General features: G+C 52.3%; 5 protein-coding genes across 5 annotated transcripts; 3 read left to right on the forward strand and 2 right to left on the reverse strand.

The window, feature by feature from the left end:
* Nucleotides 1-241: 241 nt before the first annotated feature.
* On the forward strand, nt 242-2,185 carry CkaCkLH20_11611 (uncharacterized protein; the record flags this gene model as incomplete). The annotated part of the gene is made up of 3 exons (XM_038894325.1): nt 242-666; nt 1,165-1,259; nt 1,344-2,185. 3 exons carry the CDS (start codon nt 242-244, stop codon nt 2,183-2,185), a joined length of 1,362 nt encoding a protein of 453 aa, XP_038740400.1.
* Nucleotides 2,186-7,536: 5,351 nt separating this feature from the next.
* CkaCkLH20_11612 (phosphopantothenoylcysteine decarboxylase) lies at nt 7,537-9,336 on the forward strand (the record flags this gene model as incomplete). Its single annotated transcript, XM_038894326.1, has 1 exon — nt 7,537-9,336. One exon carries the CDS (start codon nt 7,537-7,539, stop codon nt 9,334-9,336), a length of 1,800 nt encoding a protein of 599 aa, XP_038740401.1.
* Nucleotides 9,337-9,606: 270 nt separating this feature from the next.
* On the reverse strand, nt 9,607-10,722 carry CkaCkLH20_11613 (uncharacterized protein; the record flags this gene model as incomplete). Its single annotated transcript, XM_038894327.1, has 2 exons — nt 9,607-10,122; nt 10,324-10,722. 2 exons carry the CDS (start codon nt 10,720-10,722, stop codon nt 9,607-9,609), a joined length of 915 nt encoding a protein of 304 aa, XP_038740402.1.
* Nucleotides 10,723-14,028: 3,306 nt separating this feature from the next.
* On the forward strand, nt 14,029-14,877 carry CkaCkLH20_11614 (uncharacterized protein; the record flags this gene model as incomplete). The annotated part of the gene is made up of 1 exon (XM_038894328.1): nt 14,029-14,877. One exon carries the CDS (start codon nt 14,029-14,031, stop codon nt 14,875-14,877), a length of 849 nt encoding a protein of 282 aa, XP_038740403.1.
* Nucleotides 14,878-15,162: 285 nt separating this feature from the next.
* CkaCkLH20_11615 (uncharacterized protein) lies at nt 15,163-15,702 on the reverse strand (the record flags this gene model as incomplete). Its single annotated transcript, XM_038894329.1, has 1 exon — nt 15,163-15,702. One exon carries the CDS (start codon nt 15,700-15,702, stop codon nt 15,163-15,165), a length of 540 nt encoding a protein of 179 aa, XP_038740404.1.

Raw genomic sequence — 15,702 nt, forward strand, 5'->3', positions numbered from 1 at the left:
GCCGCTCATGAGGCCTCACTACCTGCCGAGTGCCACAAGCTCAAAGTGCCAAATGCTTCAAGAGGTTGATTGAAGAAGCAGTATAAGTACCAAAAATGATCGACTTCTTCTTTCGATTTCTCATCCATCACCCCCAACTATTCCTTCTTTAGCCATCACAGCTCAGAGCTCATCAACCATTCAGTCTTTTACCTACTTTTCACACTTACACTCCTTTTACTCAAATCAACTCATCGCAAACATGAAGTTCATCGCCATCACCACCGTCCTCCTCACCAGCCTCTTGTCCGCCACATCGGCCCTCGAGCCTGCTCCACCCACAAACAGCTTCCACGAGCGACGACAGGTTGCCGGAGGCATGGAGACTCAGAACCTGGTCGTAGCCGAAGGCATGCTCAACTCGGCACGCTCCGGCTCCGTCGGCAAGATCCGCCGCCGCCGTCTCCAGGAGGCCCAGGAGCGGAAGTGCGTCAAGTTCCCGTCGACCGACTGCGAGAAGTGCATGGACACACTGGTTTCGACTGCCATTTTTGAGGTCATGGGCTGCGGTGTTGCGGCGCTTGGTGTGGGCGCTGTTGGCGGAGGGGCCACGGCTGCCCTTGCCGCCATGGGCTTCTTGGCCTGCGACGGAGTGGCGTATAGCAGTTATGAGAAGGGTTTGATTGAGTGTAGGGCTTTTTAGATGGATATTCTGGAACGATTGGGCGGGTATACGTTAGAATATCTTCAAGGAGTTTCACTCAGTGCTTTTACTCAATGCGAATGAATCCGTCAAACTATTGAGAGCAAGTCTGCTACTGGACAATTAAACACTCTACTTTCTTGCTACTTGACTACTCGCTATGTATACTTTGAGCGCCCGGATATTCCCCTCCGTGTCGTACTGGAATCGAGGAGATGATTGGTTGGCCATCTGCACATCTTCCGGCCTTCCCATCAGATCTCACCGCGCAAGATTGCCTTAAGTGCACCTCTTCGAATCCCCGACCAATCAAAAGTTCTCACTGTATGTCTGAATGCCCAAGGCAGACTGCTCGATTAGTATTAATGCAGCAACTGTTGCATGTTTTTCTGGCGCGGCTCATCGAGACTCCTCACCCCTCTTCCTGTGTACTGCGTTGGCCAGTCAACAGAATACAACACACGCTTCAGCCTTCCACGTAGCAATTCTTCCAAGTTTCGCGCCGACAATAATCTTTTGTCATGGCGCTCCAAGTACCAAATGGACATGGGTCATCTGCTGGGTCTTCTATGCTCAAGTGAGTCGACGAACCTGCGCGCGCGCGCAGCGATGGGTATTATCGATAACTAACGAATCTGCTTTTACATTCAACGTAATATAGCCTCTGAAGCCTTCTGCGATGCCAGAGCGTATCTCGAAGAAAAGTTCAGAGACAAACCCAAGGAGTTGGCGTGGCTCAATTCCGCGACTTCCACCAGTCTTGAGGACATACTTAGCACTACAAGAGCTGCCGAGGCTAAGCACCGCGGAGATTCTCGAAGCTCCAGCCCGTTTATGAGCGGGTTGAACGGTCTGTCGAAAAGAATCAGGTTTTACGGGCAGGTCTTCGATACTCTGTCGCAACATCACCCCGAATATGTTTCCCTCGTCTGGGGGATGATGAAATTCATTCTCATGGTATCTTCTCAACCCATCGACCCTAAACCGCTTCAAGGACCATCTGTACATGTACTTACGACGTTCCAGGGTATCATCGAGTATGCCAACACTGTTGCGCAATTCTCCCAAGAGCTCTCGAATATTGCGGAAATATTATCCATTGTGAAAGTCAGCGCCGATCTCTACCAGACAGACCAGATGAAAGACGCTGTTGCCAATCTGTATGCACAAGTACTCCTTTTTCTGAGGAAGGCCACAAAGTGGTATACACTTCGCCGTGCCCGTCGAGTCCTTAGCACATTATGGACGCCATATGAGATCAAGTACAAGGCGATTGCTGAAGAAATCAAAGCTTGCGCGCTATCTATCAATCGAATCTCAGATATGGAGGAGAGAGTCGAACTAAGAGACGTCAACACGTTCTTGAGGATCGTGAGTGACAAATCAGAAGCGAGAGACAGCAAGACTTTGGCGATGCAGTGCGTCTTCGCAGACACGCAGTCGAAGCAGGCTGGAATTCTGAACGAGTTATTACAAAACCAAAAGCGTGAGAGAACTCTGTAGTCTTCAGGATGAGATGAAGATTTTGCTGACATGATTCATTCCGCAGAATTGAGCTTGTATATGGGGAGCTTACAATTGGATGTGAAAGACATCAAACTCGATATCAGAAGCATCCAGTCTGTTGTTCATGATTCCCATTTCCATGATATCCTACAGTCTATGAAGCCCCATACTACTCCAGAACATGCGCTTCTGAAGCAGCTGGAGGTTGCTAAGGGAGGATCAAAACGGAAGAATCAGGGCAAAGACTTGCCGAAGATCCTGAAGGTCTTTAAACACTGGATTTCGGAACCAGCATCACCTTTGCTGGTCTTAAGTCCACACGAGGCGGCTCATGATAGGGTCAAAGAGATTGCAACTGAGTTGGTTAGCAAGCTGGACGGTCGCTCACATCCAGTCCTGTGGTATCTGTCTACCACTGGCCGCAACACTGACCTGACGATACGTACGACCGATGTGCTCCGTTGTCTGTTGTTTCAATCGTTGAAACTGTGCCCGGAAGTTGTGGCATCCGACCCTGTCAACTTCAGCGTAGCGAAGCTGAGCGCACCTCATTCGGACGAACAATACTTGAATCTGTTTGGTCGCATGCTATTGCACCTAGCAAATTGTTTTGTTATCATAGAAGCTAGCGATGTGCTTGGGAGCGAGAATGATTTCTTGCACCTTATGGACATGCTTCAGAGGTTGAGCAGCTTCTTGATCCGCGAGAAAGCGCCCACTAAGTTACTTGTTGTTGCTTATGGCGGTACATCCAGCAGATTTTGCGTCAACCAATCTCATGGGAGGATTCTCAGCATCCAGAAGGAAGTCGTTGTCGTAAGAACGAGTCGTCCAGGAGTACATCACATCTTCCCTAATGATTTCCTGCGCTAGAGATAGATCGAAGGAGTCCTGGAATAGCTTTGAGCTCAATAGCTTGATTTGATGTTGGCTGTGAGAGATCAAATGCGTTGTGCTCGTGCATCATGCGTAACTCATAGCTACACTCAATACGTTTGCTTTTGAAATTCAGACATGGGCGACATGCTTGGCCCGGAATCATAAGGCAGCCGTGGTTCGCCTGCATATCCTGCCCACTTTCATGGAGGCAGCCAAAGCCCAGTCATCTGGCGAATCACGCGCGTCCGCGTAGCAACATGTTGGGTGAGAATACAGGCCCCTCTTCTAGACCTCCGCGTCAAAGAACACAACTCGCTGGGGCCATGACTAGAATTGTGACCGAAACATCCCCAACTTCACGTCATGTCTGCTGGAGTTCATTTTGTCTATCACGAGGTCGCAGAACACGAATTATGTGAGCATGGCACCTGTTTTCCTTGCCCTAATCATGGACACGATTCGACGCAATCGTCCAATCCTGGGACACAAATGAGGGAGTATGCTGTGATGGAATCACAAGTCACGGACCAACAGGCCGTCATGGTCGTCCACCAAGTGGAATGTGACCGCAAGATATTAACCTCAAATAGAGGTGAGTTTCCAGTCATTCCAGAAAAGCCTCTGGCATGCACTTACAGTCGGCACCCGCAGTCAACACTTTCGATGAAGCATTCAGGTCACGATTGCAACTTGCGTTGTATTATCCACCCTTGAATGAAGAGGGAAGATTCGACATCTGGACCAATTTTATTGCTCTACTCGAGGAAGAGCAGAGGCATCTAAATCCAAAAACCTGTGCTCCAAAGGACCTCGTCAACACAACTCAGCTATCGAGAAAGGCAAGCGTACTGGCAAAGGAGAGGCTCAACGGACGTGAGATTCGAAACGCGATCATCACAGCGCGGCAGTTGGCGCGATTCCGGGGGCAAGTAATGGAGTATGACCATATCAAGCTGACGATTGGAGTTGCGAAAGAGTTTGAGGAAAACAGGGAGTAAATAGTGTATCAAATTTATAGCGGTTAATCAGATGATTGCTTTTCCACTGAAGTTCTACACTCAAATTCCTCTATTCGTCAAGTACAGAATAATACCTTGACCTCCATTCGCATATACACAAAGAGGAGCTCCAGCGGAGTTGACTACCGACCATTCTTGACAGCTATTTGCGTGGCAGCACAACTCTTGCATCTGTAATGCTGACAGTATGGGCATGCGGGATCAGTCGAGACATTCAGCGGTCCGGTGTTACAATTGGACTATCTGGCGTTAGTAACTAAAAGAATGGAATGGGGATGTTGATGCGTACGCAGTACCACACCCATACGTGCGTGTGGGTAGGTTTTGAACTCTTAGAACTACCTCCGCCACTTCCAGACGCCTTTGAAGAGCTGTTCGGATTACCCGAGGAGTTTGAAGATGCTGCTATTGACGGAGATCCGGATTGTCCCTTGGACGTCTTGGCAGCCTTTCCCAGACTGCGACCCCCAACAGCGCTCAATCGTCTTGTCGATACGTCGTTTCCTTTCGTCAAGTCCTGTGACAAAGTTGGATGAGGCCCGCCGGTCGATGCGGCTGCGTCCTTTTTCTTCTTGCCCATCTTTTGACCTTCTGGGCGGGGGTCGGCAGTCTTTAGCTCAGCCTCAGAGCTTTCGATCGGGTCGTGTAAATGCTCAAAATGCAAAAGGGAAGAGCCTGCATCGGTGGTCACAGCAACGGTGAGAGTGAAGCACGGAGTAGCCTCCGACTAGAAGTTGATGTGCCAGGTCGGTGAAAAGGTCAATCGTGGATGTGTTTAACGGGACACAATTAGGTCGACGGTGAATTGACCTGATTTCTGACGAACGAAGTTGGAGAAAAGCCTCCCGAGGAGAGGTTCCCCGCCCGGGCAAAATCAGGCTCTGAACACAAGTTGGGATCACATGATACTGTGCCTTTTTGCGATTGGGTATCCATTATCGCACCTCAGGAGGAACACCGCCCAATCAAATCATCAATATAGTAACATGCTGCTATTTTGTAAAGGGTTTGAAGTTGCGTCGGCCTCAAACCTGGGAATTATCATGACCAAGTGAATAAAAAAAACTTCCTGCAGCTTGAGACGTTTAGAATAGTCATACAATACAAGTAAAGCACGTTGTCATTAGCTCCATGTCAACTCTAATTTATGAGAGTTCATTCGATCTAACGAACTGCAAGGTTGTCCATGTTGCCTTACTCTCAATTGACGCTTTCTCCTTACCGGCGTGTTCGTGTTCGCGACCGTCTCAGTCTTATGCAAGTCACATAATTATTGACACCTTCCACTTGAGACTGGACAAGTGAAGTGCATATGCGGGAAGACATGCTAGCTAAGAGGTCGAGGGATCGCCGAATTTTATAATAATCGCCCCCTTGGCATGCCAAGCGATAAAGAACGTGCCTCTGTGATATTACTCTGATTCATTGATAGTCCCTGGTATATCACAGCTGGGTAAGAATCAACGAGACGTTGATGTTTGACCATGAAGTTGAGGACAATCCGTGTGTCTTATGTCAGCTCAGCTGGATCACTAAGGGTTGCAATCCCTGTCAGGGTATCAACTGGGGTCTCGCATGGAGGATCCAGAAGGAGTGAAAATAACTCGGGACGATATCACAGCTTATCGGTGGACATCCGACAAGCGCTGTACGGGGGAACCTGGGGAAATCGCGAGTCTATGGGCTAATCTTGGAGCAAGATTCCGAGGTGCAGACGCAGTGTTCTTGGCGGACATGGGACGAAGCATCGTTGTGTCTCGCGATGGTAGCGGGGATTGTGTTGCTTGCTGTCATTTTGAGAGGCGGCGGGAAAATATGCGATGGACGTTGGGATGACTGGATGATGACAGCTGCAGTTGGCGATGGATTCTGAGGAAGTGTCAGTAAAGGAGCAAACATTCCGGACAAGAAATAGAAAGATCATGAGACAATCCATCTAGCCAATCCTAAGAGCCTCATTCCTGCAAATAAAGTGTATCGGACCCCGACATTTCTTTTATTGATTGAGGCGGTCGGAGAGGAAGGAGAAAAAATGCAGCAGCGTTGGGGCCTTCCGCCACTGATCGCATTGTCTCAGATGGAAGTGACGTAGCGCCGGATGTTCTCCTGGGAAAGTGCGTGGGACAAGCTTGCAGAAGGCGGGGCTGATTAGGTAATTAACTGCGTTTTCAGGGATGATAGGTGCGTTGGTCTCACCTTCCCGCCCGTTTCTGCTGTGTCTCGGGGAATACAGCGAGGAAGGAGGTGGCCGACTCTTCTTTTTTCTTTCTTAGAAGGCGCCGTCGATAATGTCGCCGTCACGACTGGCCGTCTGCGGCAGGTGAAGCGGGCGAAAAATGATTAGAGAAAAAAGAAAGAAATATCCGTAGAACCCCTGGTCTTGCTCTTTCCCACGTCCCTATTTCCATCTTGCCTTATCATCGTCTATCTTATCAGCTGTTCAGTGTTATCCACCTGCAGCAGCAAGCAGGAAAGGCCCACTTGTCGTCCTGGTCTTTCCGATTCCCGTCCAGCGTCTCCAGTTTCGGGTCCTGCCTGACTCCATTCCTCGCTCCTGCCCGCGTCCAATTTGCATCGTCGTCCTCGCTAATTCTTCTCCCGACGAATCATCTCGACCGGAAGGAAATCATTGCTCCATCCGCCAACCGTGTCGGATTCCTGCACCGAACATTCGACGAACACGACCTGCTTGTTCCCGGTCACCGACCTCACCGACTGGACAGTCAAGACGGCAAAACGTGAGACAGTGACAGCAGCGTCAGGTTCAGAGTCGGTGGTTGCATGTACCGCGACCCGAGAGTGGGAATTAAGGAATTCGCACCCCCGTCATGGTGATGCCACATGTCGCTACGGATCCATGTCTTTTTCTCTCTTGAATACCTAACGCCAACAACGCCAGCACCAACGCCAACACCCCCGACTCGCCCATTTTTGAGCTGAGACCCCAAATCCCTGACAATTATTACCGGCCGCCTGCAACTGCATCTGCGACTGCGACTGCACACATACCCAACGCTGCCGCTACCCTGCTTGCGACCGCAAACCAGCCACAAACACCACACCACAAACGGCCGACACAACACCACGCGCCGGGCCACCGACGACTGCAACAATTCTGCATATCCATCTCCAGACGAGTCGCTTTTTATCCTCGACTGTGCCTTGTCTCCCGACCGCTCACCGACTCTTTTTTTCCTCAAGTCCCAACCCCGGTTCTTTGTTCTCCCGATCGTACCCGAAGCCCCAGACCCAGACTTGCCTCTCGATAATCCATCTTCAATCTCGAATCACCGACCGAACGCATTTTTCCCACACAACCCCGTCTGAAAGCGCCCGCCGTACGACGACAGTCTCGTCTGCCGTCGAAGACCCGACCCGACTCACCATAACCACCGCCGAAACAGCCGACCACCGAAACCTCCTGTCCAGACTGCTGCCCGAGCAAGCACAATGGATCCGCCCGATCCCCTGCCCCTCCGCATCACCAGGAGCGCCTCCTCCTCCTCGTCTCTCCACTTCAAGTCGCGCGACCGAAAACTACACTTGCTGGTCGCTGCTACCGGACCCCGCGACATATCATGGGCTCAGGCTCTCGTCGTGCGGCTCTCCAAGAGTTCCGCCATCGAAATGCGCGCCATCGTCGACGATGCTGTCCCGAGACTTAGCCAGACCGTCACAACGCTGCAAAACCGATCCATGAGCCCTCCCCTGCCACCCGCGCGCGCCGTCGACGCCGACGTCGAGGATATCGAGTTTTACCGCCAGCAGGCCTTCGAACTCGTCGAGTGGGCTGATCTTATGGTCCTGGCTCCCATCGATGCCGACAACATTGCCAAGATGTTGGCCGGCATTGCAGATACCTTTCTCCTCGAGGTTCTGAGAGGCTGGGACACCACAAAGAAGATTTTGCTGGTGCCAGGCATGAGCACGCACATGCTGGCAAACCCCGTCACAAAACGCCAGCTCAACAAGATCAACAGCAAATGGACCTGGATACGCGCCATGACCCCGATTCTGTGGCACTACGACGGCTCGTCAAAGAACCCAAAGCGTATCGTCAACTGGAATGGCTTCAACGATGTATTGTTCTTTATCAAGAACCAGGCCGATCTCCTTGGCCTCGGTCGTGATGTCGACGTTGTCACCCACCTCGGCTACCTCGCCTCTGGTGACCCACGAGTCTATTCGAATTTGCCGCCCGAGATCTGGACCATCATCCTCGATTACGCCGGCGACTGGGAGCTTGCACAGGCCTTAGGCATCTTCACCAACCTTCCTATGCCTCATCCATGGACACTACAGCCCAAGGATCCCCGCGACTCGATAAAGGTCTACGAGCATGAGCTGGAATGGCTTGTTCTGACCTGCGACACCACTGCCATCTGCAAAAAGTTGCTGCAATCGCCACCGAGTCTGCATGACCTGCCCGCGCTCGTCGTCGGGCTTCTCATCAAATTCTCCCTCATCGACGTCCTCAAGTGGATGGAAGCGAACCGACCCGACCTTTTCAAGCATGCATTTGACGGCAAGGTTCTCCCCACGAAAGCATCAGCCTACTTTGGTCGACCCGACGTTCTGGACTACTGGAAAGAGAGCAAATATTTCCGTGGCAAGCATCAACAGTGCTATGATGCCGAGGCTGTAGACGGGGCTTCCAAGAACGGCTTCATTCAGGTTCTGGACTGGTGGTGGCGCCACTCCGGACTGCCCTTGCGTTTCACCGAAGCAGCCTTGGAACAAGCCAGCGGCAAGGGTCATCTCCTAGTCCTTGAATGGTGGCGAGATGCGGCTGTCCAGGACGAGCGAATCGTCCTCCGGCCAGGCAAGTCTCTCCTATGGGCGGCGCAACATGGGCAGATTGATGTCATTCGCTGGTGGATGGCCTCTGGTATTCCTGTCGCCCAGGGTGATAGCGTCGCGAAGGTGGCCTCGCGATGGGGCCAGGTCGACGTCCTGGAGCTGTGGAGGAAGCTCAAGGGAGATGACAAAATCGCATTTGACCACGAAGTCCTCGTCCAACCAACCATTCATCAGCATATCGGAGTTCTCGAGTGGTGGCGCAAGTTTGCATACGGAGAGTTGGACGGCATGGACGGACGAAAACACCGCGTCGAATACCGCACATGCGACATCGAAGAAGCGTTGGAGGACAGCATCGGCGACCAAGAGCCGGTGCGCAGGTGGTGGGCGAGTAACGGGCTCAATCTCGGCCTTCGTAACGTTGAATGGATGCGGGCCAGGTGTTTGTAGGATTGTTCCTGTTTTGGGTCACATTTACAGGCGCAAGGGGGCATTGCTTTTGGTGGCACATTGCACGGCGCCCTTTGCATTGAAGCTGGTACACAAAAAAGTTTGGCGTTCCGGACGAATGGCTGGATATCTCGGCGTTGGCGGCGTGCGTGATGTGCGTGAGGATACTATTACATTCGTATCATAGATTGATTGGTCATTTATCGAATCATGTCAAATCGGTTTTACAAACTCCAAGAGCCTTCTGTCTTCCACCCACGCTCACTCAACTTACATCACCAGCGGCGCGGCTGCTAACAATCCAGCAAACAGTATCGCACCGTCGAGGCGCATCCCAGCCGCTGCACCGGTCCCCGCGTCTCCAGTACTTGTCGTCGCCGGCGGGGTATCATCCAACCCAGTCACGCTGGTTGTCGCGGTGGTGACAGGCGTTGAAGTCGCGGTAGGCACATCATCGTCGCTCGTCGTCCTCGTAGTAGGCGAACTCTCGGTTCTGCTGGTCGTCGCCCCGCCGATACGAGATGTCGGAAGCAGCGCCGTCGGGAGCAGCGCAGTAGAGGTGAACTCCTCGTCACCCATGACCGGATTCCTGCACTTCTTCGCTTCCGCGCAGGTCTGACCGGTGAAGCAGTAGTACGACTGACAGCACACCTGGCCCTCCGGCATGCAGCCCGTCCCGCACTCTGTCTGTCCCGTCCCGCAATCCCCGGCACCTCCTCCTCCACCCCCACCACCACTTCCACCCCCACCACCACTTCCACCACCTCCGGATCCCTTGCTGCACTTCTTGTCACCGACGCATGTATCCCCAGCATCGCAGTAATAACTCCCACAACAGACCAACCCGCTCGGCATACACCCGCTTCCGCACCTCGTCTTCCCCGCATCACAAGCCGTCCCTCTCACCCCGTCACTCGCCTTCGCACACTTCCCATCCGCCGTACACGTCTCCCCGGGATTACAGTACCCCCCGTCGGAACAACACACCGCGCCGGAGGGGATGCAGAACCCGTTACACAGCGTCTTGCCCTCGGAGCACAGCCCCGTCGCGGGGCCCGAACACGTCCTGCCGAGCTGGCAGCAGCCGCCGGCGACGCAGTACCTGCCGTCCTCGCAGTAGCCGCCCGTGCCGGTGGCGCAGCAGGAGCCGAGGGCGGGGATGCATTTTCCGTCGCAGGGTTTCTCGGTTGTGGTGCAGGTCGCGGTGGCGGCGCCGAGGGTGATGGCGCTGGAGCCGGGGCCGGAGCCGGAGCCCGGGAGGATGAAGGGGTTTGCGGGGGATTGGTGGGCGGAGAGGGCGCCGTTTTGGGGGAGGGGGTTGGTGGTTACGGCGGCGGCGGTGGTGGTTAGAGAGATGAGTGTTGGGAGGAGGTGTTTGAGGCGCATCGTGACCGGTTGGATCCTCGAGAATCGAGGATGAGAGAGGTAGAGGAGGGACAGGAGGGAAAGCCGCTTGGCTTGGGGTTGCTGCTTAGTATATGTAGACCTATCAACCGAAGATTTCTCGGGTAGGGAATAAAGGCATTTCGTCGATGCAGTGGAATCGATTGTTCACACGCCTTGAATGTGAAAACGAGCCTTTGATGGCGATAACCCCTTGCTTCCGCTTCGTTTTGGGAGGGCCGTGAGGAAATGAATTTGGTAGTACCGAGATCCTCGACGCCAGCGACGCCATCTGGCTCGAGTTCTGGTGCTTTTTCTTCTTGGCTATCAAAGACACCCCTCATAAGTCTCTCGGGTGCAGGGCCATTTTGTTTGCCACCGTTTGCTTTCTGGAAGGTGAGATTGGGCATCTGGTTTGCTGATGGGCAGCGCAGCGCGGATCCGGGGGAAAGCTCTCCGCGTGTGGGGTTTGGGATCTCGGGGCGGATTGCCGGGCTGGCTTCCGCGGTCTTATCCGCTGAAGATTGATGTCATCGCAGCACGTCCTGTGATATTCTCAGTTGAACTTTTTCCGAGTTCATCTTTTGACGTGAATTCGCCTGCCGGGGAATGTCGTCTGTCATTGAATTGTCCTAACAGAGGCATGCTCATCACTTCAGCTCATTTCTTTATGCTTGGACGATCAGCAATGACAATCCAGGTTTCTTAGGTAGTGGTCGAGGTGAGATCTACTTTAATGGCATGACGCTTGAACACTGTCTATCTTGTACAAGTTACTTATTTTAGCTAGCCTATGCGTAACGATACGATTGGATTCTGATAGCATTCAATCGCGATGAGCGTATGTCAGTGAGTTCGGCGTCCGTAATATGTCTTGGGTTGATTGAGAGTCAGGTTGTTCTCGCCCTAATGAGATCTGGAAGATCTGGAGAGATGTTTCATGTTTCGAAAAGACACCAGATAGTTTCTGCCATCGTTTAGAGGAGAGAATGGTATGACTAAATGTTTTTCGTAGAATGCTGATCCGATTCAGTGAGAAGTTTACCTCATGGATGAGTAGTAGGAAATGAGTTGAGTCGGAGGCAGTGAGAGTGAGATGAGAGTGTCCCACTTTTGCACTCAATCTGCCCCACCAAAACACTTCACAGTGTTTTTTCAGTGCAAGTTAGGACGAAGGATGAAGACGCAAAAAGCAACGCTCTATCACGAGAAAACTCAGCACAAGAAACTGCAAAAGTATATCGACGTTGGCCTGATTCGAACAGACGCTCCCGAAGGAACAAGATTTCTAGTCTTGCGCATTAGACCACTCTGCCACAACGCCGAAGAATGGAAGCCCGCTTTGAGGCGGGGATGAAGAGATTGAGCGGTCTGCTAGCTCATGAGCCCGTGGTTTGGTCCCTGTCCATGTCAACCTGCACTCCACTTGCTTCTCACACTTCTCACCATTTCCCCATGGACTGAAACATCATTCCCTTGAGATGTCAACCGCTTTTTGGTGTAAGACAAGTAAGTAGTCCGAACGAGTGGGAAGAAATTACCCTGGGTTTCGTCAGTGAGGCCTCACCGTATTCAATAGCGAATCAAGACAACTGAGAACAGTATTCGCGGACAGCAATGTCATTGCTAAACGTTGAATTTCCTTGGCCGCAGGATAGCCCCCTAAAAACGAGTCCGACTTATCCGATAGCTCACGCCAGGATTGTCAAAAGACTCAAAGACGTTTAAACAGAACCAGAAGCGAGGTCAATGGAGGATTGAAGTCCTTTTACCCCTGCGCTGATCAGACGAACGGGGTAGCCCAGCTTCAGCGAGGGGAAGTCCAGCCGACGGGGCTCTGTTGGGGTCCGAATTCTGAGCCACGAACCCCCTGTTCCTCCTAACTCCTGGCAGCCGGCTACATCACCAACGGCAGTGAATGAGATGACATGAGACCCTGTGTCATTGGACAGCCCTAAACGTCAAGACCCTCACGTCAAACACCGTTGCTTTATTTTTATCTTTATTCTTATTCCCTCTCCGCCTTCGATCCCGTGTCAACCCCGAGCTGTTCTCAGCGCCCCTACGTTCGAGTTGGCTATTCTTAGTTTCTCGCAACCGCGGAGATGTTGGATTAGTTTAATTCCCCGCCGTTTTGGATGAGCAGTGGAACGTTAGCGAGGTTTCCACCGCCGAAAAAAGTAAGAGGGCACGCGAGCAACGAGTTCGACTGAGATGTCGTTCTCAACGAACCAGGAAGTAAGGTAGGCACGAAGGGGTTCAGGGTTTCTCGGGTATGAGTTCTCATCACAGTTGCTTTGGTGACTGCCCCCAACGCCAAGAATCAATCAGAAAAAAGACACAAGTCGACGCGATTCCGAAGGCTTGGCAAACAGATCAATGTCAACTCCTCTCAGGCTGGGCAGTTCCAGTCGACAACAGCGGCGATCTTGGCGGGGATTTCACGTGGGAAGCACGGAGATGGGAGATGGGGGCCATTAACAACAGGAAATAATGACTTAAGCGGATGCAACGTTGGACATTTGAATGAGCAGACTAAAGTTCCCGTGTCTGGAGTCTCAACCAATGTGGATGTCGTGGTTGACGGGTTGTCCTGGACTTGACCTCAGCTGTCCTGGGGCTTTACGATCTGCTTCAGAACCACTTCTTACGACCTTGTTAGTCAAGTCAAGCTTACAATAGCATTTTTACTTGTCATTCCTCAAATCGTACTGAGGCTATTCGCGAACTTTTACCTCATGAAACGGTAACGGATCAGGGATGGCTTCGTCTCATTGGTTGGACGTTGCCCTTGATGCGCGACCAGGTCCTACCCGGGGCAATTCGAAACGACTCAGCTGCCAGGCACCTTGACACCAACCGCATCGCCAAAACCTGCCACACCACTTTTTGACGTTTATTAATAGCAGGCAAGTAAATCCCCCGGATCTGCTCGCCTAACCAGGCCTTGAAAGATCGTATGGGTTCGGTTGGAGTTTTCATTATCTGATCATGTTTGGGTGGCTGCTAATCTTGGCTAAAACATGGCATCACCAAGTCATCCTTTGGGCGATAGTGAGACGAAGCTGTCACATCATGATGGCTTCTTGGCTTGGAGTTGAGATGAGGGGTAAGTCGACTCAAAAGAAGTCAAGACTTTTGTTTAATAAAAGGCAATAAAAATCCCGCCGGTTCCTGTTTCTTTTAGAGTCTTCAGCCCTTCAGTGCCTTCATCCTCGCATCGTCAGATTCGTTTCGTTCGAGCGCGGGCCGCCAAGTTTACTGTTGTAATCACTCAATTTTGAACTGGCTCTTTCTGCCACGCACAACATGGCTTCTACGAGCCGTTCTCCATACTTCCGACTTCTCACCTCCAACGTCTTCATCTTTGGTCTCTTTCTCTTCTCCATCATCACTATCGCCTTCGCGGATGATGATGCCACTTCAACCCCCGCTCAACAGAGCGCTCCCTTTGTGGACCAAGCTACGGGTCTGAACATGGAGCGTTTCTTCGGTGCCAGAACCTCGTTCGCATTCGGCATGACACTCCCTGATCAAGCCAGTGCCGGGGCAGCCGGGTCTTTCATCGGCCAACTTTCCTTTCCGCTCGTCAACGGCGCAGGATGGGGCGCCATGGGCCTGACAGGTGATATGGAAGGCAACTTCATCCTCGCAGTATGGCCCGATGGCGCGGGTGGCGTGATGGCATCGTTCAGACAGGCTACAAACGAAGATAACCCGCCTGAGGTGAAGGGCAACTTCGCAGTCCGACCCATTGCCGAAGGGGTCTCCGTCAACGCCACTTCTCTCATGTACACCTTTCTCTGCGAAAACTGCCTCGACGCGACGCTTGGTTTGGGTCCTGAGGCTACGAATGCCAATGCGGTTATGGGATGGGCTTTGTCAGAGAAGGCTGTTAGGAATCCAGGGAACCCTGGGGCGAATCTCGGGTTTCATGAACGAGGATTCGGTCCGTTCACTGCGCGGCTGGGGAACGCCAAGTCTGCGCAGTTTGCGGCGGTTGCGGCTACTGCTGGGCAGCCGGTGGCCGGGTCGAGTCGGGCGGTCGCTGCAACACCGAATGCGTTCAGAGATGGAGGTGACGACGATGATGACAAGAAGAAGGGTGGGCAAAGCGGAGGAGGAAAGAAGGATGATGATGATGATGACGACGACTAGATGGTTGCGTCTTAACATGGTTTGCCAATGATACCTCTAGGAATCTTAATCCTACATTATTGTTCGTCAAGGCGTTGAAACTGTGATGAAGGCGGCAAGCTACCATCGCCGTGCTCATCCCGGGGTTTCTCTTCTCAATTCAGCACATTATCCTTCCTTTCTTCTTATTATTTACAGTGCTCGTACTATCCGTGCTACCTACCAACATGGCAAGTAGCATGCTCACCGAATTCTTCGGCCACCTTAATGGTATGAGAATTTTACTTGGTAGTCCAACCTAACTCCCTAGTATTTCGGGAGAAGCTGGACCACAGTACAACCGTAAAGAGGCCTCTGACCCTGTCTGAAGAAGGCCAACTGCAGGCCACCGTCCTCTTTGCACGCCATAAATCCACCGTTCGAGCCGGTTTCCTTTGGATAATCCAGTCCCTTTTCCGTCACCAAAACCCCCGGAGTACCGGGCGCGCACTTCAGTTTGATCGGTCTACCATCCGGTACTGTAGACGTACCTCCAGGGATGATGATCAAGCTTGCGGAAGGAGAGGATTCGTCACTGAAGTGGGTGACGCCAACAGTGTCGCCGTCGCTGCGGAAGACCGATCCTTGACCCGCAGGGACGAGGGTCACGTCAGCCTGACAGTCGGCGTTTGGGTTGTAGCTGAGCTCATAGCCCTGGACGTTCGGGCCAAAGTCTGGCGGGAGATCAGGGTAGGTCGTGTTTGCCCACAAGCGGAAGCTGTCAGCAGCGTCTCTTTTCATGGGAATGTTGGCCGCCGACGCTGTGGCGGCGAGAATAGTGGCTTTGATGAGAGTTTGTATAATCAT

Source organism: Colletotrichum karsti, assembly GCF_011947395.1.
Source record: "Colletotrichum karsti strain CkLH20 chromosome Unknown Scaffold49, whole genome shotgun sequence".
In the NCBI taxonomy this organism is placed as follows: domain Eukaryota; kingdom Fungi; phylum Ascomycota; class Sordariomycetes; order Glomerellales; family Glomerellaceae; genus Colletotrichum; species Colletotrichum karsti.